The 27,046-nt window shown below is 33.7% G+C and overlaps 4 protein-coding genes across 6 annotated transcripts; 1 reads left to right on the top strand and 3 right to left on the bottom strand.

Annotated features, from left to right (window-relative positions):
- Positions 1 to 457: 457 nt before the first annotated feature.
- Positions 458 to 27,046, bottom strand: LOC120327084 (glutathione synthetase-like). 3 transcript variants are annotated; one of them, XM_078111739.1, is made up of 12 exons: positions 26,968 to 27,046; positions 5,535 to 5,748; positions 4,975 to 5,120; positions 4,610 to 4,685; positions 3,859 to 4,277; positions 3,520 to 3,589; positions 3,059 to 3,247; positions 2,789 to 2,870; positions 2,469 to 2,529; positions 2,094 to 2,225; positions 1,617 to 1,786; positions 458 to 933 (listed from the first exon to the last, which is right to left on the bottom strand). In XM_078111739.1, the coding sequence occupies exons 2-11, from the start codon at positions 5,685 to 5,687 to the stop codon at positions 1,663 to 1,665; spliced, it is 1,452 nt and encodes a 483-aa protein (XP_077967865.1). In that variant the 5' UTR covers positions 5,688 to 5,748; positions 26,968 to 27,046; the 3' UTR covers positions 458 to 933; positions 1,617 to 1,662. The 3 variants fall into 3 exon arrangements, with proteins under 3 accessions (XP_077967865.1, XP_077967862.1, XP_077967864.1); XM_078111736.1 differs by lacking the exon at positions 458 to 933 and having other exon boundaries at positions 992 to 1,786; XM_078111738.1 differs by lacking the exons at positions 458 to 933; positions 26,968 to 27,046 and having other exon boundaries at positions 992 to 1,786; positions 5,535 to 5,760.
- Positions 13,804 to 17,049, top strand: LOC144422174 (trans-L-3-hydroxyproline dehydratase-like). Its single transcript, XM_078112065.1, has 7 exons — positions 13,804 to 14,263; positions 14,641 to 14,790; positions 15,007 to 15,164; positions 15,421 to 15,590; positions 15,832 to 15,954; positions 16,056 to 16,171; positions 16,267 to 17,049. Exons 1-7 carry the CDS (start codon positions 14,127 to 14,129, stop codon positions 16,412 to 16,414), a joined length of 1,002 nt encoding a protein of 333 aa, XP_077968191.1. The 5' UTR covers positions 13,804 to 14,126; the 3' UTR covers positions 16,415 to 17,049.
- Positions 22,676 to 23,459, bottom strand: LOC144421997 (glutathione synthetase-like). The gene is made up of 3 exons (XM_078111649.1): positions 23,405 to 23,459; positions 23,041 to 23,172; positions 22,676 to 22,809 (listed from the first exon to the last, which is right to left on the bottom strand). Exons 1-3 carry the CDS (start codon positions 23,434 to 23,436, stop codon positions 22,686 to 22,688), a joined length of 288 nt encoding a protein of 95 aa, XP_077967775.1. The 5' UTR covers positions 23,437 to 23,459; the 3' UTR covers positions 22,676 to 22,685.
- LOC144422115 (glutathione synthetase-like) lies at positions 23,629 to 26,310 on the bottom strand. Its single transcript, XM_078111939.1, has 4 exons — positions 25,928 to 26,310; positions 24,905 to 24,974; positions 23,949 to 24,137; positions 23,629 to 23,748 (listed from the first exon to the last, which is right to left on the bottom strand). The coding sequence occupies exons 1-4, from the start codon at positions 26,308 to 26,310 to the stop codon at positions 23,629 to 23,631; spliced, it is 762 nt and encodes a 253-aa protein (XP_077968065.1).

Genomic DNA, 27,046 nt, shown 5'->3' on the forward strand with positions numbered 1-27,046 from the left:
GACAACGAAAAGGGAAGGCAGTAAGCAATTTCGTCTCATATTACCGTCACATCGAATCATTTCAGACGCTTCCTAACTTGTTGTGGAAGTCAGTATTTCTTGACTGAAATATGGCAGATTGTACTTATTTCAATTTCTTTAGCAAGAACAAAAAATGGTTAGGTACATAATAAATGTCTCACTAAGTAAATTTGATGTTGCATGGTTAAGATAAATGCCACACAGCATTATACCTTTTTCCTACAACAAGACTTTCATAAATATGAAACAAACATAATATTTGTCTCTGTGGAACAAGGACATTACTGAGAACGGCGTTGAAAACAAGGTGATTTCATTCTGAGTTAGTATCTTTGGCGTAGTGATTTGACTTTCCTGCCTATATGTATTTGAGCATTGCTTCTTTGTTTAGTTGATTTGCAAATACAAGAATTAATATAGAAAGGGAAAAACATCATTCTGACTTGATTATACATTTATTAGTTACACATGGTAAATATTTACAAATGCATAAATCGACACTGAAACTAGCCTTAGTAGGATATATATATATAACAAAATTGAAAATAAGATTCTCCTGATAGTTACTAATAATGAAAAATGATTTATAAAAATTCTAATTTAAATTCTAACAACTTTATCGAGTTTACTTTCTGATATAATGACTTAGGTAAAAATGTTGATTCTTGATTAATATAATGGGAAAAGCAAGTATTATTCATCTATGGCAGTGGTTCCTGACCGTTCGACTAAATTGAAAAATTTTGTTGTTTGTTTTATCTTTCTGTCAGTGTAACCGATTGAATGCAAAACAGATGGAGTAACATAGGTTTACGATTTGCCGTCCGCCGTTAAAATTGATGTTCGACAAGCAACATATTGATTGCTCGGCGTTGTGTTTGCCGACGAGAAATCACAATTTTCAAGTTCAATCTGTAACGAAATCACTTTGTTAATTAGTTTACATTGTCCCACATTTAAGTAAACAATGTCACAGAGTATTATATATGTATTTCGATAATAAAATAAACAGAATGTTACTCGCTTCAAAATTTATACTTCCAATGAATATTGCTTAAAATTTACATCGGAAAATACTGTCAAATTATTTAAGATTAAATGTTCAACCCAGATTTGTGTTTGGTCGCAATAAACTGTATCGCATGATGGTTCTTCTCACACCAAAATACGTGGAAAATGTCATGTAAATGTATAATAAGAATACTTTACAAGTTAATGGGTAAATAACGCGGAACGACACAAATTTAAAAAAGCGATGACAGCTCCTACAAAGCCTAGAAAGAAAAGAATGAATTATTCACTTCGTGTGTTGCGGTAATGCGTGAAAGATTTTTTGCGTTAAAACAAAAGTGTATATTTGCGTTTAATTGATCGTTTGTTGTTCTATTATATTTTGTTGTAGTATGTGCCAAAATATTGTTACTCAACTACAGTTACTCAAACACAGGTGATTATGTCATGTTTCATTCATTAGTCGGTCTGTAAGGACAAATCTACCGTGGGGGTAGAAAGATTGGGAACCACTGAAATATTGTATCCTATATATTCTAATGATAATTAATAATAGCAATATAATGTATTATGCAGCTGCCAACGTCAATCGGTAGTCATTGACTTCCAAGATAAACTGATACGCGGATTTCATGTCGTCAATATGAGATCTAAGGCAAAATTGCCTTTAGATGTACTGATTGCGTCAACTCCATAGTTCTTCGTTCTGGAAATGTTTCCAAAGCATTCGTTTGCTAAGATATTTCTTCCTTTACTGCAAAAGCAAAATCAAATACAAAATAGTGAACCCCATAACTAATCTATGATCTACAATGAAATAAAAAAAAGAAAGGGATTTCAATACATGATTGGGAGATGTATAAATTTCGAAGTATGCGACATATAATCGCTCTTCCACGTAGCTCAAGCAATTTTACAGATTTCTGTACAGATTTATTCATATCAAATATCATGAGATCATTCAAACCTAAATATTCTGTCATATTTTAATTTCACTAAGCTCAGTAGTTTAATACAAATTAAGAATTCAAATCTCAAAAACGATATATGATGTAACTCACGTAAGGAATGCTCCGAATGTTGCAATTTCTGTGACGGTATTCACAACAGTAAGATCTGGATTTTCATCCGAAAAAATCATAACGTTTTTCCCAACAACTGGTTTGATATAATCCACGAGAATATATTGGCCCCTCAAATATAATGTAAAGCATCAATTATTTTAAGATATTACGTATGTGGTTCGGATACACACACAATAATATCTTCAGACATTTATCTATTAAATGTCATTGTATAAATGATTTTATTTATGATCGATGTGTTTCCGATACCGGGCGAGTTAAGGACTCATTATGATGGCATTTTTATAGCAGGGTCATAAAAGAGACATTTGTAAAAATACTCAAGAATAGAATCAGATTGGCTGAGGATACCTTTCATGTGTGCCTTGCAAATTTTCCAAAATTTCCTTAACGTCTTCGCGAAAGTATTTCACTAAAATTAAGATTAATTGAATGAATTTTTGAATGCATTTTTTTTCGTAATACCCTATTTTATCACCTAAATTTTTTATGAAAATACACAAGCATATGTTTATCTTTTAATTAAGTTTTTTTCATATATATAGAAATAGCACTGCTTCACAGAATTTTATTAATAACATCAATAAATTGTGTGAAAAGAAATTTGTTGTTTTTTATTTACAATTTTTAAAATTTATTTTTAAATTCAATTTCAAACAAACACACTCCACCTCCACCCTCTCTCTGATCTTTCAACACGTATTCGTGGGGATTCGTGATTCCTAATTTTGCATTCATGTCACCCGCATTGCCCTGAAAATTAAAAGCAATCATATGCGAGATTACATGAACGATGAAACGTTGCGATGCAGCATGCACTAAGTTGCTTCGTTTTTCATAAAATATAACTTTGTTGTTGAAATTAGTACAAATACAAAGAGTAGCACCTAAATATTACTCCGATATCTGCACCTCGTCATATTTTATGAACATTTATTTACCTGTTCTAGAGTTCGATATTTGACCAGGGCATTCCTGATAAGACGTGCCTCCGCATCGTCAACGTACTTTTCCATATGTTTGGGTCTGGACATAACTTCCATAATCTTATTCAGTTCGACAATCGAATGAAAAATATTTGGACACAAAATAGCAGTGCTATATTCCATCAGTTCACGGGCGAACCAATCCTAAGTTTAAAGAAACAGATGATTCAAATTTGAAAAAAAAAACAGTGAAATGAACCCTTGCAAACATTCTTTAAACTTGCTTTGTTAGACGCACTAGGGGTAATATTAAATATCCACCTAACAATTTGTCGTTTGAAATCATAGAAATAATTCAACATGATGTTCCGAAGCCGTTCGAGAAACTGTGCGTTGCATAATTCTAAATAATTTATATAACGATAAATAACAAAAATACCATCGACGGTAAATGTACAATTATAAAAGCAACATACCTGTTCAGTTTGATATTCATGTTCTTCAAAACCAGTGAGAAGAAAAACAACTCCATACTCTCTTCCATTGCTGAAAATATTACCTTGTTAAAATGACTTTATTGTAAACATTTTAGACCACATTTCTTTAAATGCCATTAAACTAGAAACAACGTTTTTCTGAATTATTAAAATACAATTCTTATGCATTAGGTTATATGAAATATACATGCAAAGCTGGACCCAAGAAGCTAAACATGATTACTATATCGAATTTAAACCTTTATATATTATCAATATTTCGGTACAGAAAAACCATTTCTCTCGACATAAAACCATGTATGTTGATACATTACTTACACTAACAATTCCTTCTGACCTCCAAGTGTAACATTCTTGCTCACTTCCTGCAGTGTTAAAATGTCTACAAAAACGTCATGGTCAATTTTAAATATTTTGTCTTTTAAATCGTAACATTCAATGAGACCAAAATAATGCTCGCAAACAACGATTAATATCCCAGCGTTTGAATTGTTGTGCAATTTCAAAGTTTTGATAAACATTTTGGCCAGACGAAGCGTCATATCTGTGCCACCAAAACCTTGCTCAAATCGAATTTTCGCTTCCTGTAAAGAGCGTTTGTAAATTTGCTCAAGAAAACTTGCTACACCAAATCCCCATCCTGAAACACTCCATTCCAAAAGTTTAGGAAGTTGAATTCCTTCAGCAGTTTTAGTCACCATGTAATCAGCTCTTGTTATGGATAGCTCATACCGGTCCTGGAACGTATCAAATCAATTACCATGTGATTTTAATGATAAATTTATCACGATGAGTCGTTTAATAACACGATAAATTGATATGAATTCATGAAATTGTCAACAACATCACATTCACATGTATGGCTGATTTTTCACAGCATGAAGGGCGTTATAACTAGACATATTTTTGATTTCCCATTGCAATGCATTACTTCCTACCCATTTAGTCATGAGCCACACGAGGTGGTCTTGGTTTATCTGTTTAAAAATTTGTTGACAAGAATTCTACACGCACCTGCAATCGACATTCGACACTTACATCTCGAACCAGAATTAACTAGTTAACTTACCTCACGATTGACTGCTTTAGACGCTCTTTCGTAAATGCCAAACAGTTTTTCAATAAACCAGTCAGCTTTAGTAACACTAAAAGTAAATATATAACTCTATATTCATATATATAAACGTATACAGGGGGCGTATTAGGAAGAACTTGAGACGGAAGTCTTGTTGGCGGAAATCTTTTTTTTTCGCTTCCCTAAAGATCACAGACTAATCAAGCAAGAAACGGTATGAGACTTACAAAACTGTCTAAAGACTAATATATTTGCCTGTACTTAGTTCCTATTTATGTGATCACAGACTAGATATAAGTTTGCTGAATAAGTTGTTCTATAATTATGATTGCTACATACGCAAACAGAGTAGGATTTACCTGTCCAATCCTTTCTTTACAAAATCGAAATCAAAACTGACATTATGATGAAGTTTGTGAAATTCTGGGCAAACCTGGTTTACTCTGCGCATAACATCAACGGGAATTCTCGAAGGAAACAAACAAAATGGAGCCATCTTGTCATACTGCAAAACCAACCATTAGTAAATTTCATTCGCTTAGATCCAATATTTTTAACGCTTGGTATCTGGATAAATTGCAAGTGCTTATTAGAAAAGAACAAAAGTCTAAAAAGTGAAAACGACTTCAATCGTATACGTCCGTGTGTAACTGATAAGCATTTTACTATCAGCGCAACGAATTTTGCTTGAATGTCATTCTGTGTGGACGAATTTCAGTTGACAAGTATATAGTTCATGAAAATAGTTGGTCTTATTTTTTGGAATTTACTTTCTAGAAATTGAATATTTTGACGGAAAAGATAGTTTTTTATTTTCAAACATGACATAGCGAGGGTACAACCAATTTTCAATAATTTTAAATTTTATAGAAAAAACCTAAAACTAGTTTATTCTTCTACAATGCAGATAGATACGTACTGGTTTTCTTGACTCATCATCGTCATACCACTGGAAGAAAAAATTTTGCTTCTTGGCCTCTTCGATCGCTGATGTTGAGCATTTTTTCAACAATTCTTCCGATTGAAATACATTTTCAAAATGATGTTCAGTAATACTATTACCAGAAGACATTTTCTATGTATTTAGTATATTTTTTTTTTGAACCGGAAAATATATTCTATGATATATGTATCTGAAATAAAATAAATATCTTTCTTTTCATGTGATATGTGAATCTCTTCTAAAACATACCCCATACAAAAATACCATATATATATGGAAAATATATAGTTATAAAAGCAACAAGATTGTTCAATTTGATATTCACGTTCATCAAATTCCGTAACAAGAAAAACATCTCCATACTCCATGTTCCATTTCTAAAAATATTACTTGTTTTCGATTTTATAAAATGACTTTATTAGTAACATTTTAAACAATATGAACAATATAAACTTCAGTTCCACAAAGTAAAAACAAAAGCTTGTTTTGATGAAGGATATTTTTATCCAGATCCAACTTTTATGAATTCGGGTATATGACATAAACATTCAATGCCGGACTACAGAAACTAAACATAATTACCATACCGCTTTTAATCATTTAGAACAGGATTTTCCAAACTTTTTGGGTCGCGGACATCTATTTGTGAATCTCAGTTTTGACGGACCTCCATCTCAGGACGCATCAATTTTTGTGACTAACCAACGAGAAAAGATAATGTTTGAATTACAACACGAAAGACATTAATGTAATGGATGAGGTTGTTTTTCACTTCACATCAATTTTCAGATCAAACGTGATAAGCAAACACATTGACCAGACGCTACGTCAAGTTTACCCTTTATTTTATCATAGTATTGATAAAAGCTGAAAATGCTGCCTCACACGTGTGGGTCGTTGCCAAAGGCAATAAAATCTTAATTGCCTTTTCTGACAGCAATGGATATTCATCCATGACGCTCAAACACAAAGATGAAATCGATTTTTGATTTGATTGAAATCAATTATTAAAGATTGATCAGATTATTTTCCTATTGATGAGGATCCCCCGCGCAGTCATCGCGGACCACCAGGGGCAGCCTAGTTTGAGAAACCTTGCTTTAGAAATTAATTATCAATATTTCTGTACAGAAAAAAAATTCTCACTTGCATCAAACAATGTAGGGCGAGACATTACTTACACTAACAATTTATTCTTAACCTCCAAATGCAAGACATACTGTGGTGTTAAAATGTTCACAAAACGTCATGGTCAATTTCAAATTGTAACATTCTATAAGGCAAATATATTAATAACACACAACCATCAATATCCCATCGTTTGAACTATTGCTCCCTTTTCAAAGTTTTGTAAATATTTCTGCCAGACCAGGTGTCATATCTGTGTCAGCAAAACCGTGCTCATGTTGAATTCTCGCTTCCAGTAAAAAGCTTTTGTAAATCGGCTTGAAAAAACTTGCTACACCAAATGTTTGTTATCGTGAAATTGGGGGGAGACGTCTGGTGCTATGCCGCGATATTTCGAGAAAAGCGCAAATTTGAATTGAAACACTTACATCGATATTTGGCTCGGACCAGTTGTAGGGCCCCATTTGATGTTACTTTTACTTTTGTAAACGACTCTATTGGGTATGAAAAGTTCATAAGCATCGTATTGCAAAGTCGTCGTCGTTGTTAGTCTTGATATTGAAACGACCTTTTGTTGAAGGGGATATTCGCATTTCTCCACAACCAAGTTTAGAATTTTCAGTGCTTAAGAAAGAAGTGGCAAAAGGCTATTTTATTTTCAAATCAACTCTGGGTATTACGGGACCCGATATTAAATCCCAAATTTTGCTGTTTTATTTCAATTCATTGTGATATTTTTTCTTCTGTCAAAAGTTACCGCCGCCGTTGCGAATGTCCGCCGTTTGGCTGAGGGAATTTGCTGCTATGGTTAACATTTTTATTGGAAACGAAGTGGACCTATCGATCGTTATGTTGTTAGTTCAGCTTGAAATATAAATATATTGTTGCAGAAGCTACCAATATCAAAAGCTCAAGTGCCCAACGTGTTGTCACAGAAAAACCACCACAACCAGTGGCCACGTCTGCTCGGATTTTTGCCTGGATATAAACAGAAGAGGTTCTGATAACTATTGTAACATTAGCGTGACAGCAACCCGACCTGATGTTTAATTGCGAGTACCAGCATTTGTTGGTAATTGTCATTACAACAATTGATGCTGTTTGACAGAAATTACTCGTAGGAACCATCGTACTCCTGCAGGCCTTAATCGGGTTAAAAATTGGCCGCTACTTCTATCATAGTAGTAATTACTACTGTTAATAATAGTGACATAAAAACATCCTGGTCAGGATTTCTGACATTCAATTACAGGTACCATTAGTCAGCGTGCAAATGATCTGGCGTCTATTTCGCCGTCGTCTGGACTTCTCCAGAGCATGCGGTCTAATTCTTATCGAATCTGTTTTTTGTTGTTAAAATGTTAAAAGGTAACATGCATAATGTATTTTTGTATTTTTTGAGAAAGCAATCATTAACAAGGTATATGCATGTGTAATCAACAAGGTACATATATATACAAGCTTTTTAGACACGGTTCAGGTCTGACCTAATATCTTTGCAGAAAAAAATCAAAATTTATATATTTATCGTTAAAGAACACAGATGATAGTCATTGTATAGTAAGTCAAATATCTAATTCTGAAAACAGTTGGAAGAATTGAATACGATGAATGAGCCACAAATTGCTGTTATAACTAAATTTAGTTGGATTCGTTCTAAACTATTTTTTGTAACCTTTTTACCCAGATTTTAACAACAATGGTTTGCTTTCATCAATGATGCTCCTTCGTTGACTCGGAGTGTCTGTTTCATGAACCATCTCTGCAGAGAGTCGTCTATAGTCTGGTTTAACAAGGGCAACAAGGCACCACTGCATAAAACATGCAATCAAAGGAACTATGATAGCCATGGTTGCCCCATGCATGTCCATAATTTTTCTAATCACAGCACCGAAAATGAACGCTGCCACCTCGGAAGGAAAATAATATATTGACATAAGAATCGTATTGTCGAACGGGTAGATGACTTCAGTGAGAAATTCCGTAAAAATGACGTTGGAGCATATGCGCAAGGCCGCAATCGCGGGATAGAGAACGATTAACACTGGAAAATATTTACACAAATGCCCAAAATATATTCCTCCAGTTACCAGCAACATTCCGACAACGACTGAAAAATAATAATTTTTGAGCTAGTCACAAAATACTGAATTAACGTTTTCTACATGAATTACAGTATTTGCAATAAAATTCCAAGTCTACAGGTAAGTTTGCGAAAAATACACACCTGTACATATGTAGGCCTATATATAATGTTTCAGAAAGTATGTATTTTTGTCTGGTTACAGGGTAATGCAAAGTTTGCATGTGCAGTATGCAAGAAAATAGCATATGATATGTATTAGAAGATGTCTGGATCGTAGATAAATAAATTTTGCAATATTAACTGTGAATAGAGTAATTCAAGCGATAAAAGAATAACATATATACTAACACCTAGATGACTTACTTGCCATAGCGAATTCTTTGAATTTCTTTAATCTGTCCAAATAGTATCCAACAGCAAGACCAGCAATTATCGATGCAAGAGTACCAGCTATTCTAATCCACCCAATTTCACGGTATGTTACTTCGGGAAATGTCATTGAGATCAACGAAGGAGCAAGCACTTTTGCTAATATCAAGGCTGACAATCCAAGTGAGTTAGCACTAGCAAGAAGTAGAAATTGACAATTTACCAACAAATTCAAAACTAATTTCAAGAAAGATGTGTCTACTTCATGGGAAGCACTCTCGTTTTTATCCGCTTTTAACAAAGTAAGTATGTTAGCCTGCGCTGCTCCCGGCGGTGTTGGTGGTTGATTTTTCAACATAAAAACGAAAAACAATGCTGATATCGTAAGAATGAGAGCAGAAGTTCCTTTTGTGCTCATGAAAATAAGCCTAATATCATGGGAATTGTTCTCTATTTGAGTAGCGTTTCTGTAAGGAAGACACATAGGGTAGACTAATGCTGCTGTCGCCTCTCCCAAACTCACAGTGGACCATGTTACGCCGATGGCGGTCGCCGTTTCCTGTGCAGGAAACCAGCTAGCAGCAAGCGTAACCGGTAATATAAAATTGATTCCGTTGGATAATCCAGTAAATAGTACTGCAGATAGAATCATCGGATACAGTTTTCTGCAAAAGAATAGGAAGCATATGCGGTTAAAGTGTGTCATACGTACACTGTACATTTAATTATTGTGAAAAACATCAACCGTGGGGCAGGTTATTTGGTACATGAAAAATAAAACTATACAAGAATTACATAACTTGCCTGTTTTTAAATGCAAAAGTTCCTACGCCGATTCCGATACCTGCCGACAGCGCCATTATTGTTGCTTGAAATCGTGACCCAATTTTATTTTTGAAAATTGGTATCAACACCGTACATACTCCAGCCACCAAGAAGTTCAACAGCGTCAAAATATCTATTTGAAATGAGGTGACGTTGAAGTAATTCGCGACGACGTCATTTCCAAAGATGTACGAATAAATTTCACAGAGAATGATCGCCATGCAAATTGATAAAACTGCTAGAAACACCCAACGAATTGGATAAACTTTGTATTCCATCTCTTCTATCTGAGAACAATAGAAAATATATTCTATTTTCAAAGGACATTCAAAGTCGAAAACTACCGTTGCATCAGCAATGCATTGGCGTTACATCAGACCTTATAATATCACAATAATCACAAAAATTTGTGTGAGGGTGGGGAGTGGGTAAAACAAAACGTTCAAAAATGATTTCGCGAAACAACGCAGTTTACGAAGTCAAGAAACATACAGTTCTTTGAGGATAGCATTTCTTCTCAGATGCAAAATTATCTTGTGGTTAAAATTTTTTAATTTTAGTCGTTTGTCGTTAGTCGGCTGGTTTTGGGCAACTTTCGTTTGAGAATTTTAAAATCTCTAATAGTACCTTTAAATGCCTTAATAAGACGTATAAAAAACCATCTCCTTCAATATGCCCGTTATACCTTTTATCACTTGCACTTCCTTTGTTGTTTATTCCGGCCTTTTATTATTGGTAATTTTGATATTCAAGGTGACTTATAAGGAGAATAGTTGCAGAATTTATGTACTAATTTCACAAATTGTTTATTAGATAAGAATAAAAAATCTAGACAAACGACATGTGCAAAATGTAGCTAAGCTCGATGATGAACCGTGCAAATTTGAAACTCTGTATCTAAAAGAACATGCGATGTGCACAGGATTAAAATAATGGAAAATGGAATTAACAATGAACGAAGTACTCTGTTTAATATCTGACAATCTGCATCTTAATAACGAGTTCTTTCACTTTAATTTTTTTGAGAATTGCAGAAGAAAATTCTTGAAGTTTTGAATATTTCGGGATGGAATATTACGAAATATTTGATTCGTGGACTTATTTGAATCATCCAACTCAATTTTTCTAAAAAGTTCGAACCAAAAGTTGTAATTTAAGTGTGCTGCAAACGATTTCATCTATCGTTCTTAGCTGAGCTTTGACTTGGCTGATAGGGAGAACTGCACATTCACGCTACTAATCGATGTTGATATCGTCCTTGAGTTTCTAATTCAACTTCTGCTTAGAGAAACAATTTTCAATGGAACTAATAAGAAAGCAAATTCTATTCGCCGCTTCTTACAGCAATAAATTCTAAAAAAATCTATTCTAGCCAACGATTAACAAGGCTATGATAATTGCGTATTTGATAACAATACAAAATCTCGTTTCAATAAGTTTGAAAAGCGAACAACAAAATAACACGGTGTATTTTTGACTGACGCTGAAACGGGTGCAAGGAAAATAATGAAAACCTTGACTAACTGGTATGTACGAGAAACGTACGAGACGTACATTTGCCTCTTGGAAAGTTATTTGTTTTCCGCAAAGAAACTCGACAAAAGTTTAGAAAATAACATATCATGCGCTTGTTTTAATGTCCTATTGATCAAGCATATCCCACTGATAAAATTTCAGATATGCTTCGTTTGTGCGTTTGGTATGAAATGTTTCCTGAAATGCGCGTATCCGATTTTATGATACTATTCCACTCACAGGAAGCTAAACTCCTCAGTACCGGAACTTCAATTTTTCAGGAAATGTGAAAATCTAGTAAAATTGAAGCTCGGTAATTTGAGTAAATGAGTTTGAGTAAATATTAACCGCGTATTATATTTCGCTATGTATATGATGGCCTATCATTTATTTATTTTATTTCATCAGCTTAAGTTTTCTGAAAAATATAATTAAATAAATCTTTTCGATAAGTTTCTTTTCGTCGGTTATGAGCTGAGCTGGATTTACCATTGGTCATGGTATGCTAAAGCCTAGTTGCCTCGAAATTCAATTAACTATTCATGTTTAGTCGTTTTTTAATTATAAAGGCTTGTTTCAGAATAAATCAAGTTTAAAATTTTCTGAAAAATGATAATTTTTCAATTAGATTGAGATTTCTTGTTCCAAATATTATATTATATATAAATACGGTCGAATAAACGAATTTGTCAAAGTACTCTACCCATCAAACCTTGAGAACAAAGTATGCTAGTTTAAATTAATTAATCAGTTGATACTGTAATAATGTCTTCATTTTTTTAAATAAAAAGAAAATATCGATATATCACTATACTGATTCATTCAAGCAGAACGGGCTTGACAAAGCCTAAATCCGACCCAGGCTATGAGACACGATACGCAGCAACAATGTTTTACCTGTATTATATATTTTTTTCTGTTATAGCTGCAGATACGGAATTTGTTGTTTGGGGCGACTTTCTGCACCCCTAGAGGGGGAGGGGTCAGTTCACAATTCAAAAGCGGAGTTCCTAATCATACTTTGAAATGTTCTTCCGCGACATATAGAAAACAAAAATCACTTTCATTCTGAGATGTCAGGAGATGTAACAAAACAATTTAGTGAAAACTTACGCATTTTATTAAAAGGGTGCTAGAAATAAAGTGCGTTGAAAAAGCGAAAATACGAATAGTTCTGGCAATCCTTGTTTAGCCGATCCCCGATGTTAGAATAGGACATTTGTTAATGCAGCGGTTTGCAGCAGTGTATTTAAGTATTGATAGCCGTAATTATATGACGTAATAGTTAGAATTGTTTTGGTAGAAAGTTCAAGGATATCTGTCATTTCCTGTTGTCTGCTTAGGGCACGAGTTTAGAGCGTTAGTGTTGTTCCTGTGCATATTTTAGGCTTGGCTTGATTAAGATTATTTTAGAGCCTAATTTGCTGTTTTGAATTAATATGTAGAATTATAAAGGTAGGATATGTGCTGGTATTGAGCTTGGTTGTATATTGTTTCGATGAAAATGTAATTGTGATTTCTATTTAAACGGTTTCTTTTTCTGTATTAATATAATATTCTGACAAAGAAGCACTGAATTCAATTCAGTTACCGCAGTTTCGAAAGTATGATTATCACTTTAATTGGAAGGCAATACATATATATCGTTATGTTATTTATTAATTTCATGGACTCGTCCTGTGTACAGGTGTATGATTGTTATTTCATGCATTTTTTTTTTTTTTGAATTATTAAAAGTTTCGGAACACGAGTATTAACTGCATTGAATTGGAACATAATACTATATCAGTCTGAAGATTTGAAGATAACTCCGAATTTAGTCGTTCACACAATTTCTTTTTACTGTGTGACGGGGATTAATTTTAACAAAAACTATTCAGGGCTGCTTACATAATCCATTTGAGCTTGCAATTCTCATTTATTGGCTAGCAAAAATTATAGCTCATTTTTTTTATAAAAATAGTTGTTTCGTGCATTGAATATTGTAATAAATAAGTCTATGCTATTACAGTAGCTATACTATTTCAAAATCCCACATAGCCATACTAAACAACAAATCTTCTGATAGAATTCCGAACATAGATGTCTTAAGTAGCGTTTTAAAATGATCAATATCAAATCGCAATATGTCAAAAACAAACAAAAAATGACAGAGCTTAAATAGATTCGAATACACTTATTGACTGCAAGTGTAACCAACGCATGGCCCATTGGTCGGATCCGGTCGGTAAGGCTGCCTCTGATAGAATTTAATTTTCTACATGAGAATGACATCCAAATTTTGGCTGTTGTCTTGTGACACAAAAAACACAGTGAATCATGACCATTTATATTTTTCGATTTGATTTATTAGCAGTTCTTATTCAATTCGGTAAAAACAATAGTGGTTTTATGATGACCAGTATAGAAGCTATCTTAAAATAAAAACACAGAATCACCACACGAAATCGAAATTACAAAGGTTAGAAACTGGTTAATGTGAAAAAATTTGAGGAGATTTCCCAAGTTAAGTGTTTGCACCCAGGGCTGCCGCAATCTGCAAAGTTTGAAAACAAAACTTTCTAATATTTAGGTCGTTTTAGGTTGTTGGTTCTGTGTGCTGAAATAGTAGAAATTTAACAAGTGATACTTATTAGAATCAGACCATGCATATCACTACCTGCGAAATGCACACATGCGGCGAGCCGTTGAGAATCATTGAAACTGGATTTCCAAATATCTCGGGGGAAACAATCTTGGAAAAGATCGCTTACATACGAGAAAATTGCGATGATATAAGGAAGTATGTATTTCTGAAATTGCAAAGTTTTTCATATAACTTTTTCTCACAAGGTTAAACTACTAGAGAAACATAAGAACATTACAATGAGGCTAGAATCCAATAGTCATGTATTCATTTCTCCCTTCCCTTCTATAGGATATCATCTTGTGGAGTATGCGCACCAAGATGTCGCATAGCCTGAACCCTAACTTGGTACACAATCTGAATTCAGGTTGTGTGTCATCTTGGTGCGCATACTCCAGGAGGTCCCATCTTGTTTTATACTAAATAAACATTTAGTACTGCCAGATTGTAGTTGGTATATTTGGCTTTGGTGGAATTTAAAGTTGTAGTTAAACCTAATGCAAAAAATGTCATATTTCTGGAATTTATTTAAGGTTTTTGATGCATGAGCCTCGTGGACATCATGATATGTTTGGAACATTAAGAGTTGAACCAGATTTACCAAATGCAGATGCAGCATTTATATTTATGCACAATGAAGGATATGGTACAATGTGTGGACATGCCATCATCGCCTTGGGAAGGTAGAATGTTATGATTAACAGTTTTGTATATTTTTAAAGTACACACATATGCTTGTTTCATGTATATTTTTGTTCATTTTCACACCTGATAATTTTGGTAGAAATAGTAGTTCAGCTTGCGTGTGTGACAAAATAAATTAGTATTTTTGGAATTGGCTTATGAGGTAGGTTTTTCATCTTTTCTGTGTTTGCTGAGATAATAACCAATGTTTTCAGATACTGCGTTGATTACAATATAGTTGAAGCAAAAGAGCCAGAAACCTTGGTCAATATTCAATGTCCATGCGGGCTTATTCCAACCTATGTTTCGTATGGTAATGGTTTATCTGGGAGAGTGAGGTTTCAAAGTGTGCCATCATTTGTTTTGAAAATGGGTAAGAAGAAAATGCTGGTGTGATTTTTTTTTGTTATTCAATATGTTACTGTATACAATGTTGGGTAGACCATAGAGTCTCAGCTCAAGTCTCTTAAACGCTCGTCTGTACATACCAAGGACGAGCACAATGCTATACAACACATTACATTGTACACATACCTAGATGTTAGAATATGTAATATATATAAATGGAAATCTCAATATAAAGCAGTTTTTGTGCATACCTATTTGAACAACAACATTGTCATTTTCAGATGTCAATGTGAATGTACCAAACATTGGTATGATCACTGTAGACATATCTTATGGAGGAGTATTCTATGCCTTTGTTTCTACTGACGCACTCGGTTTGACACTCAAGGCTGGTGATGCATTGAAGGCCGTGGAAATTGGGCAAGCTGTATTGAATGCCACTAAAAAGATTGTAAGACATACCGGTAACTGTTTGAAGCATTTAAAAATTGCCAAACTTAGATATGAAGGGATTACCTCAAATCAAACTCATATTCACAAAAAAGCCTGTAAATCGGTATTTAGGAAGGACAAGTTTTACGGAACAGGGTAACAGTATAATTAATTACCAATACAAAAAAGTTTCCGCCATCGTCCTACATTATTTCACATCTTAGTTTTGTAAAACTGCTAATAATGCACAAACATCATAGGTTAAGGTTGAACACCCGGAAAATGAAGATCTTGGTTTCCTATATGGCACTATAATATATGACAGAACAGAATTAAAATCAAATGATTTGATTCGACAAATGATAGTGTTTGCGGATCGTGAGGTATGTAAAATTACACCTTGAATATATATTACTATCAACAACTATTTTCTGGTCTCTTTTATTTAGCAGTTACATTGAAATTGGTGATTTATTTTTTTAAGTTGGATAGAAGCCCATGTGGTTCAGGAACAGCAGCTCATATTGCTCTGATACACGCAAAAGGTCTACTGGATGTTAATTGTCAAAAAACATTTCAGAGTATCGTCAATGATTCAAAGTAAGTACTCTGATGTCTAAAAAGTTATGGAGTGTCCAATTGGTTCTCAATAACTCTTACAATCACTAGCTCATATACGTTTAAATTTTTCCAAGGTTTACTGGAAAGGTTGTCAAAAAAGCCAAATGCGGAAACTTCAAAGCTGTCATAGCAGAAGTGTCTGGGAATGCCTATTACACAGGCAAAAATTTGTTTACATCAGAGGATAAAGACCCCTTAAAGGCTGGTTTCACCGTCCGATGATCAGTTGCAAAATTACCTTCAGCAAAAGTGAAAAAATGTATCCGTCAGACAAGGGTTCTGCACCTCACATATATATCTCTCACGAAGAAAATTGCTGCTTCTCATTACAGCTGCTAAAATTTACATTTCAATATACATGAAAATATCTTGTGTATTCTATCATCGAAGTTACAATATAGAATTAAGACTAAAATAAGGTGACTGCTTAGTTGCTACTTTTTGTATCCTCGATTTGGCGTGGGGGCTGTTCACGCTTAGGGCTGGGCATTTCGAATCGAATATTCGAATCGAATAGTAAATTATTCGAATCGGTTCAGAGCTAAATTTCGAGTCGCCGCCATCTTGTTTTTATCTTTCCGCTAATGGTCGAGGTGAATTCATAATTTTTTTTTTCATTGGAGTCATATTTTTTCAACGAAATTCTAACATATGACTATTTTCTGTAGTGAGTTATTGATAAAACGTGTTTGTTATTCTGTGTGAACGCTCAGTAATCTATCTGAGTGATTTATTCTATGTCTTCAGTAATTCATTTGTTGAGAGAACCAATTACTATAATAAAGTCGCTCACAATTATATATTTTCAAGTATTCAAGATTCGATTAGAAAAAATTATTCGATTCGATTCTGAAATCACAAGGTATTCTAAAATGCCCAGCTCTGTTCACGAGAGCAGAGCAGAGTTCTTTATCATACCTTGGAATGTTCTTTCGAAACATATAAAAAGTAAAAATCGCTTTTATTCCGAGAAGTCATGAAATGGAATAAAATAATTTTAATGAAAATTTACACATATACTTATATATAAATTAAAAAGATGCTAGAAATAAAAGCGCATTAAAAAAAGCCAAGCCTTGTCTAGCCAATACCGGGTGTTAGATCAGACCCTCTGATTGAAGATAACTGGGAATTAAGTCGTCCGGACAATTTATTTGAATTTTTGCCTCGTGGAATGTCACAAATTGAAAGAAAAAATATTAAAAATTGACCCTGATGTTTTTGTAGACATTTTAACATTACAGGAAGTGAGCAAGAATCTTACACTTGGAGGTCAGAAAGAGTTGTTAGTGTAAGTAATGTATAAAGTAAATAACATACATGTTATTATGCTGAGAAATGCTTCTTCTGTACAGAAATATTGATAATTTAAGAAGGATTAATTAATAGCGATATAGTGATCATCTTTGGTTTCAGAAGTCTGTTATGGGCTTTGAATTTATATGTCATATAAAAAATTAATACTATCAACCTAAGTCGCATTTTAATAAAAAACACAATTACAAAAACCGACTTTGTCTATAATTTGTGGTACATTGCAAATAATGTATGCTCATTTGAATATAGTCCATGAATGTTATCAATAAAGTGATTTTATATAGTCTCAGAGAGGCGACATTTTTAGAAATGGAACAGAGTATGGAGTGGTTTTTCTTCTCACGGGATTTGAGGAATTTGAATATCAAACTGAACAGGTATGTTGCTTATATAACTATATATGTACCATCGATGGTACTTTTTGTATACGATTTTTGCTTAGAAATGCATGTTGTTAATAAAGCTATATAAAGTTGAAAGAATGTTTGCAAGCGTCTATTCCACATATTTATAACTTTTTTTCAACTGTTTCTTTAAACTCAGAATTGGATCGCCCGTGAACTGATGGAATATAGCACTGCCATTTTGTGTCCAAATATTTGTCATTCGATCGTGGAACTAAATAAAGTTATGGAAATTATGTCAAGGCCCAAACATATGGAAAAATACGTTGACGATTCGGATGCTGGTCTCATCAGGAATGCTCTGATTAAATATCGAACTCTAGAACAGGCAAATATCTCAATGTTCAAAATATATGACGAAACTCAGTCTTCGGAGTTATTTTCATGTGATGCGTTGATGTATTATATATTCAATGTTTAAATTGTTGATCATTTATTAATAGGGCCAATTCCAACAACGCAGTTATTGAAACGTTGCATCGTTCATAATATCTTTTAATTGATTACATTTTATTTTCAGGGCAATGTAGGAGACATGACTGCAAAACTGCGAATCACGAATCCCCACGAAAACGTGTTAAAAGATCAGAGAGAGGGCGGAGGTGAAACTTTTTGTTTAAAACAATGCAAATGAATTTTGAAAAAATTGTATAAACCTTTGACTGCTCATTGAAGTAAAGCATTGCAAAAAAACGGGAATTTTCCATTGGCTCAATTGTTTATAGAACCTAAAATTCTGTGAAGTCTAGTTATTTCCATATATGAAGAATGGTCAACATGTGCATGTTGACAATGTGAGTGATATAATAAGTTATTACATAGCAAATTGCATTCAAGAATTTAGTTCTTTAATCTGGTTTTCAGTAAAATACTTTCGCGAAGACGTTAAGAATATGCTGAAGAAATTGCAAGGCACGCAACAAAGGTATTTTTAGTATAACTAGATTTGAACATTACTCTTGTCTTGAATATTTTACCAGAATGTCTCTTTGGGGGTCCATGATGACTGCACAGGGGCTCCGCAACGAAATGCAAAGGCTCTGATCGATCCCTAATGATTGATATCAATCAAAAGGCCGTTGCATCTTATTGGTTGAGTGTTGACTAATATCCATTGCTGTCAGAAAAGGCAATTACAATTTTATTGACTTATGCAACGATCTACATGTGGGAATATTCATTTTCAGCTTTACCCATATGATGACAAAATACAGGTCAAGACTTGCCGTGGACTCGGACCTACGAGTTTGCTTGTCACAATGTCGTTTGTGTTGTAAATGAAATATTATCCTTCCCCGTTGGTGTGGCACAGAAATTGATACGGCTTAGGATTGGGGTCCCCGCGGCCTAATAAGTTTGGGAAGCCCTGTATTTGACAATAACATTTAACAGATTATAATGCAGCAGCACTTAGTGAAATAACAAAAAGATTGTGTTTTATTCGAGGGGCCAATATATTCTCGTGGATCATATCAAACCAGTTATTGGAAAAAACGTTATGATTTTTTCGGATGAAAATCCAGATCTTACTGTTGTAAACACCGTCACAGAAATTTCTTCATTCGGAGCCTTCCTCACGTAAGTTTTTAATATTTAAAAAAAACTTTTAATGTTTCCATGATATGTTATGTTTACCTGTAAAAAAGCTCTAGCTATGGAAGCTGTGCGGCATACTTATACGAAATATATAAATTTTCCGATCATATTATGGTCATAAAGGGGACTTATTTCAGTATATAGAGCAGAGGTGGGCACAATTTTTTAGTATAGGAGCCGCATGCTGCAAGTCAGAACTTTAAAAGAGCCGCAAAATTGGGGAATTTATTATTATTATCAAAATTCCATGAACAGATAAAAAATTAACACGAGAGTCTAATAACAATAAATAGATAAACAAGGCAACTATGCTCAAATATATGCACAATTTGAGCTCATTTAATTTGTGTTTCCTTATAGCTGATTTACAAGGGTAGTCTCGTAAGAAGTTTTCATGATTCGTTTCATGGTGCCGTTTAACATTGCTGACTTTATTCTGACTTAGTAGCTTATGGCAGATTAAGCACAATGGTTTATTCTCCTGACTGGTAAATGAGTATTCTTCTTTCCATTCTGACTTGACAACTCTGTTTTCCTCTTCGTACTTTCGTTTCTTAATTTAGGATATGCACAGTAACTTAGAGTTAGACTAACTAACTGCAATCAAGCTGCAATACCACCGACGCATCAATAAACATTGACCATCGTGACGAAAGATTTGCTGACTTGCCTGACTTAAATTCAACGCTACAGCGATTTTCATACTGAAACATAATTTGTCTTAATCATTCACAAAAACTTCTTTACAATAAATTAAAAGAGTTTACATTAAAGCCGCCGCGAGCCGCGGTGTGCCCACCACTGATATAGAGCATAGATAGGTCGTGGAGCTCACTAATTTGTATTTGATTTTTTTCTTTTGCAGTAAAGGAAAAAATATCATAATAAACGAATGCTTTGGAAACATTTCCAGGACGAAGAACTATGGAATTGACGCAATCAGCACATCTAAAGGCAATTTTGCCTTAGATCTCATATTGACGACATGAAATCCGCGTATCAGTTTATATTGGAAGTCAATAACTACCGATTGACGTTGGCAGCTGCATAATACATTACTAATATTAATTATTATTAGAATATATAGGACACAATATTTCAGTGGTTCCCAACCTTTCTACCTCCACGGCAGATTTGTCCTTGCAGACCGGCAAATAAATGAAACATAACATAATCACCTGTGTTTGAGTAACTGTAGTTGAGTAACAATATTTTGGCACATAATACAACAAAATATAATAGAACACCAAAATCATCTCAAACAACAAACGACCAATTAAACGCATATAAACACTTTTATTTTAACGCAAAAAATCTTTCACGCATTAACGCAACACACGAAGTGAATAATTCATTCTTTTCTTTGGAGCACTCATCGCTTTTTTAAATTTGTGAAGTTTCGCGTTATTCACCCATTAACTTGTTAGGTATTCTTATTTTACATTTACATGGCATTTTCCACGTATTTTGGTGTGAAAAGAACCATCATGCGATACAGTTTATTGCGACCAAACACAAATCTGGGTCGAACATTTATCCTTAAATAATTTGACAGTATTTTCCGATGTCAATTTTAAGCAATATTCATTGGAAGTATAAACTTTGTAGCGAGTAACATTCTGTCTATTTTATTATTGAAATACTATTATACTCTGTGACATTGTTTACTTTTGTGTGGGACGATGTAAACTATTGCTTATTGTAAACTATATGTGAAAATTTAAGTATGTATTTTGCGAATTTGTGAAAATTAACAAAACGATTTCGCGACGGATTGAACCTTAAAATTGTGATTCCACGTTGGCCAATACAACACCGAGCAATCAATACCATGCTTGTCAAACATCCATTTTAACGGCGGACGACAAATCGCCAAATAAACCGATGTTACTCCATCTGTTTTGCATTCAATCGGTTACACTGACAGAAAAATAAAACAAACAACAACATTTCTCAATTTAGCCGAACGGTCGGGAACCACCGCCATATATGAATATTACTTACTTTTCACATTATATTAATCGAGAATCAACAGTTTTTACCTAAGTCATTATATCAGAAAGTAAACTCGATAAAGTTGTTTGTGAAGATAAATTAGAATTTTGTTATATATATATCCTACTAAGGCTAGTTTCAGTGTCGATTTATGCATTTGTAAATATTTACCATACAAAATGTATAACTAATAAATGTCTAATCAAGTCAGAATGATGTTTTTCCTTTTCTATATTAATTCTTGTATTTGCAAATCAACTAAACAAAAAAGCAATGCTCAAATACATATAGGCACAAAAGTCAAATCACTACGCCAAAAATACTATCTTAGAATGAAATTATCTTGTTTTCAACGCCGTTCTCAGTAATGTCCTTGTTCCACAGAGACAAATATTACATTTGTTTCATATTTCTGAATGTCGCTACAGTCTTGTTGTAGGAAAAAGATATAATTCCGCGTGACATTTATCTTAACCATGCAACATCAAATTTACTTAGTGAGACATTTATTACGTACCTAACCATTTTTTGTTCTTGCTAAAGAAATTGAAATAAGTACAATCTGCCATATTTCAGTCAAGAAATACTGACTTCCACAACAAGTTAGGAAGCGTCTGAAATGATTCGATGTGACGATAGTATAAGGCGAAATTGCTTACTGTCCTTCCTTTCTTTTTTGTTGTCATATTCCTGTTTCCCCAATATGCATGTAAATTCAATAACCTTTGACAAATAATGACGGAAAATGACAAAGTTTATTGTGAAATATATAGTTAATTTGAAAATAAAATAAAATTAGAATACTTTTGGCGACTTCTTACGTCTATGACCACTGAAAATGTAAAATTGATTGGTTCATTAGCTGTGGTGAAACCCGCAACCTTCTCGTCATTCAAAATGTCGCTCCAGCAGCAAAACTGTACACTTTTACAAAAACATACATATGAACTTTCGTGTCCAATAAATGCATGAAGAATAGGAAAAATCAAAATATGATTGTTTCTGATGGTACCAATAGCCAGATCAAGCATTTCGTATTTATGATACTCAACCACGACAAAACGTGTAATAAAGAATGACAATGGCAATCGAAAATTGAATTTTTGTTTGTAAATCTTGTGGTTTTTGGGTTATATAATTATTATGCAGTCGCCAACGTCAATCGATAGGTCCTAAATCGATCATGTAATTAATATGAGATCTAAAGCAAAATTGCCTTTAGATGTGCTGATTCCGTCAACTCCATATTGCTTCGTCCTAGAAATGTTTCCAAAGCATTCATCCATTATGATATTTCTTCCTTTTCTGCAAAAGAAAAAAATCGAATACAAATTAGTGATCTTCTTAGCTACTCCATGCTTCATATACTGAAATAAGAAAACCTTTTTTATGACCATGACACAATCGAAAAATTTATTTGTTTTGAAGTATGCCGCATATTTCCATAGCTAGAGCTTTTTTACAGGATAACATAACATATCATGGGAACATTAAAAGTTTTTTCAAATATGAAAAACGATATAGGATGTTACCCACGCGAGGAAGGCTCCGAATGATGAAATTTCTGTGACAGTGTTTACAACAGTAAGATCTGGATTTTCATCGGAAAAAATCATAACGTTTCTTCCAATAACTGGTTTGATATGATCCACGAGAATATATTGGCCCCTCAAATAAAATACAATCCTCTTGTTATTCCACTAAGTGTTGCTGATACACATTATAATCTGTTAAATGTTATTGTCTAATTCTAATACATTTATTTCATGTGCGATCGATGTGTTCCGGCGCTATGAGGTCTAAGGGTTTATAGTGTTGATAGTTTTTTGCAGCATGAGAGACATTCTGTTAAAATAATCAAGAACCGAGTAATGTTTGAATCTAGTTATACTAAAAATACCTTTGTTGTGTGCCTTGTAGTTTTTCCAGCATTTCTTTAACGTCTTTGCAAAAGTATTTTACTGAAAACAAGATTAATTAACTAAATTCATGAATGCAATTTGCTTTGTAATAACCTATTATATCACGTACATTTTGTTAAAGTCGACAGACACTTGTTGACCCATTTGTTTTTTTGCAATACTTTATTTCAATAACCAGCCAAAGGTTTATACAATTTTTTTTTTAATTCACTTGCATTATTTCAAACAAAAATATTCCACCTCCGCCCTCTCTCTGATCTTTTAACACGTATTCGTGGGGATTCGTGATTCCCAGTTTTGCATTCATGTCACCTACATTACCCTGAAAATACAAAGCAATTGTAGAAGATATCATGAGCGATGCAACGTTTCAATAACTACGTTGTTGCAATTGCCCTTTTTTGAATGAGCAACAGTTCGAACATAGAATTAATTGAATATCAATGCATCTACATCAATGCATCACAAAGATAACTCCCAAGTCTGCGTTTTGTCATATATTTTGAACATTGACATATTTACCTGTTCTAAAGTTCGATATTCGACCAGTGCATTCCTGATAAGACCAGCATCCAAATTGTCAACGTATTTCTCTATATGTTTGGGTCTTGACATAACTTCCATAACCTTATTTAGTTCCACGATCGAATGACAAATATTTGGACACAAAATGGCAGTACTATATTCCATCAGTTCACGGGCGATCCAATCCTAAGTTAAAATAAAACAGTTGATTCGAATTTTAAAATTTGTGAAATAGAAGCATGCAAATATTCTTCCAGCTCTATATTGCTTTATTAAACGTCTTAAATAGCGACAACATTTAAACGAATCTTAAATATTTTAACATCATGTTCATCCGAAAATCTGAAGACGCTCGAAAAAATGAGAGTTTCATAAAACGATAAATAACATTTATGAGGACATTGCAAATTGAAATGATTTTTACGTAAGTACGGATCCTAACAGCATGCTCAAAACAAACGGGAGATCTGAAATATTTCTGAGGAAAAATCGTATACATTTATACCATCGATGGTTATGGCTGGTCATTTTTGAATACCTGATGATTTCAGAATCGAATCAAATAACTTTTTCAAATCGAATCGAATCTCTAATACTTGGAACATTTATAATTGTATGTAACTTTCCTATTGTATTGGGTCCTCCAGACACATAAATTACTGGAAACGAAAAATACATCACTCAGACAGATTGCTGAGCGTTCACACACCATGAAAAACACGTTTTCATCAATACCTCACTGCAGAAAAGAGTCTCATGTCAGGATTCCGTTGAAAAAATATGGCTTCAATAAAAAAAAATGAGAAATTTACCTCGACCATTGACGGCAAGGAAAAAAACAAGATGGCGGCGATTTGAAATTTCTCTCTGAACCGATTTGAATATTTTACTATTCGATTCGAAATGCCCAGCCCTATCGATGGTATAAATGTATAGTTATAAAATCAACATACTTGTTCAGTTTGATATTTTTGTTCTTCAAATCCCATGAGAAGAAATACAACTCCATACTCTATTTCATTTCTAAAAACATCGCCTTTTTAGAATATATAAAATCACTTTATTGATAACAATTTAGAAACTATATGCAAATGGGCACATTTGCAATGTGCCACAAATTATACGCAAATCAGGTTTTTCTGATTGGGATATTAAGGAAATGTGACTAAGGTTAATAGTATGAATTTTTTATGTGACATATACATGCGATACGAATAACAACCCCAGAAACTAAAGATCTCTATATTCCTTCTAATCCTTTATAAATCAATCAATCAATCAAATCGTTTTTATCAGCCATCTCGGCAAAGCTGAACATAAATGAAAACAATTGAGATCACAAAAATAAGCAGGATATCCGCGAAATGACTATTCGGTCTACCCGTCAGCGGCAACCTTAAAATAGCTTAAAACTTGAATACAAAATTTGCACAGCGCGAAAATTTTTTATGCGAGAACAGCATCGCCCAAGATGACGCTGAAAAGCAATAATAACCTTATTATTTATAGAATCAGGGAATTCCCCCTATATTATTTCGGAGCAGTGCTGTTCCGGCACTTTTAGGTTAACGTTTCTGGAAAAAAGTTAGACAATACATATTAGGTTTAGTAATAGGACGATACCAAAGAAATGCCAGTACTGAAACTGGTAGCTAACGAGAAAAGATATCTTCATGACAGTAAAAATACCTCAATGAACATGTAATGTGCATGCCAATGTACATGTAATTGTATTGTAACATGAAAAAAAGTACAGATCAACAATCATGTCTAGCAGACACTGAACACTGAAATAAAACTACTATGATATTGGGGAATGCAATACACATTTATGAAGAATATAAGGATAGTAAATGGTTGAGTAACTGAGTTTTAAAATTTGGATTTGTTGAGTCTTTAAATAACCAATATTTATGTACAGAAACTTTCTGTACTTTTCTATCAGAACAACAACATGTGTGTTGCAAATTACTTACACTAACAATTCTTTCTGAAAGCCAAGTGTAAGATTCTTGCTCACTTCCTGCAGTGTTAGAATGTCTACGAAAACATCCTGGTCAATTTCTAATATTTCTCCTTTCAATTTGTGACATTCCATGAGGCAAAAATATTCTTCGCTGACAACAATCAATATTCCGGTGTTTGACTTGTTGTATAATTTCCAAGTCTTGATAAACATTTCAGCCAAACCAATTGTCATATCCGTGCTATCAAAATCTTGCTCAAATGGAATTCTTGCTTTCAGTAAAGAGCGTTTGTAAACATGCTTGAGAAAACTTGCTACACCAAATCCCCATCCTGAAACACCCCATTCCAAAAGTTTAGGAAGTTGGATTCCTTCATCAGTTTTATTCACCATGTAATCTGCTCTCGTTATTGATAGCTCATACCGGTCCTGGAACATGACTCATTTACCATATGTATTTTAAATAACAGATTATTCATAAAGAGTCGTTCAATTACACGATAAATCGGTAGGAAGTGTTAAAAACAACACATGTGAATCTGTAGTTAATTTATTACATCGTGAAGACGTGAAGAGTGTTATAATTATATTCATTTTCAGGTCCAGCAGTTGGAAAAATACCATTGCAACGTATCAATTTCTACACATGCAGTCATGAATCAAGAACTTGCCATGATATATTTTCTGTCAAGTAGAACCCTACCCGCACCTGCAACCGACCTTCGACACTTACATCTCGGACAAGAATAAACAGTTTACTTACCTCACGATTGACTGATTTCGACACTCTTTCGTATACGCCGAACATTTTTTTAATGAGCCAGTCCGCTTTCGCAACACTAAAAGTAAATATATAACTCCATATTCATTCCGCATACCTAAAGATCACAGACAAGCATGAAACGGTATGAGACTTACAAAACTGTCTAAAGACTGATATTTTTTCCTGTACTAAGTTCCTATTTATGTGATCTCAGACTAGATATGAGTTTGTTGAATAAGTTGTTATATATTTATGATCACTACATTCGCAAACTGAGTAGGATTTACCTGTCCAATCCTTTCTTCACAAAATCGAAATCAAAACTGACATTATGATGAAGTTTGTGAAATTCTGGGCAAACTTGGT

The sequence above is a fragment of the Styela clava genome, chromosome 4 (genome assembly GCF_964204865.1).
Source record: "Styela clava chromosome 4, kaStyClav1.hap1.2, whole genome shotgun sequence".
Lineage (NCBI taxonomy): Eukaryota > Metazoa > Chordata > Ascidiacea > Stolidobranchia > Styelidae > Styela > Styela clava.

Bases quoted from the DNA above. Each gene is read 5' to 3' on its own strand.
- LOC120327084 (XM_078111739.1), bottom strand. From the start codon at position 5,687: ATGTCTTCTGGTAATAGTATTACTGAACATCATTTTGAAAATGTATTT. The intron at 5,121-5,534 runs GTACGTATCTAT...TTGGTTTTGCAG, and splicing joins ATGATGAGTCAAGAAAACCA to TATGACAAGATGGCTCCATT. The intron at 2,871-3,058 runs GTAAATAAATGT...TTTAATTTTCAG, and splicing joins AATATCGAACTCTAGAACAG to GGCAATGCGGGTGACATGAA.
- LOC144421997 (XM_078111649.1), bottom strand. From the start codon at position 23,436: ATGCTGGAAAAACTACAAGGCACACAACAAAG. The intron at 23,173-23,404 runs GTATTTTTAGTA...ATTTTATTTGAG, and splicing joins CTACAAGGCACACAACAAAG to GGGCCAATATATTCTCGTGG. The intron at 22,810-23,040 runs GTGGGTAACATC...TTTCTTTTGCAG, and splicing joins TCATTCGGAGCCTTCCTCGC to AAAAGGAAGAAATATCATAA.
- LOC144422174 (XM_078112065.1), top strand. From the start codon at position 14,127: ATGCATATCACTACCTGCGAAATGCACACATGCGGCGAGCCGTTGAGA. The intron at 15,955-16,055 runs GTATGTAAAATT...TATTTTTTTAAG, and splicing joins TAGTGTTTGCGGATCGTGAG to TTGGATAGAAGCCCATGTGG. The intron at 16,172-16,266 runs GTAAGTACTCTG...AATTTTTCCAAG, and splicing joins AGTATCGTCAATGATTCAAA to GTTTACTGGAAAGGTTGTCA.
- LOC144422115 (XM_078111939.1), bottom strand. From the start codon at position 26,310: ATGGTGAATAAAACTGATGAAGGAATCCAACTTCCTAAACTTTTGGAA. The intron at 24,138-24,904 runs GTATGTTGATTT...ATTTTAACTTAG, and splicing joins AAAAATATCAAACTGAACAA to GATTGGATCGCCCGTGAACT. The intron at 23,749-23,948 runs GTAAATATGTCA...TTGTATTTTCAG, and splicing joins AATATCGAACTTTAGAACAG to GGTAATGTAGGTGACATGAA.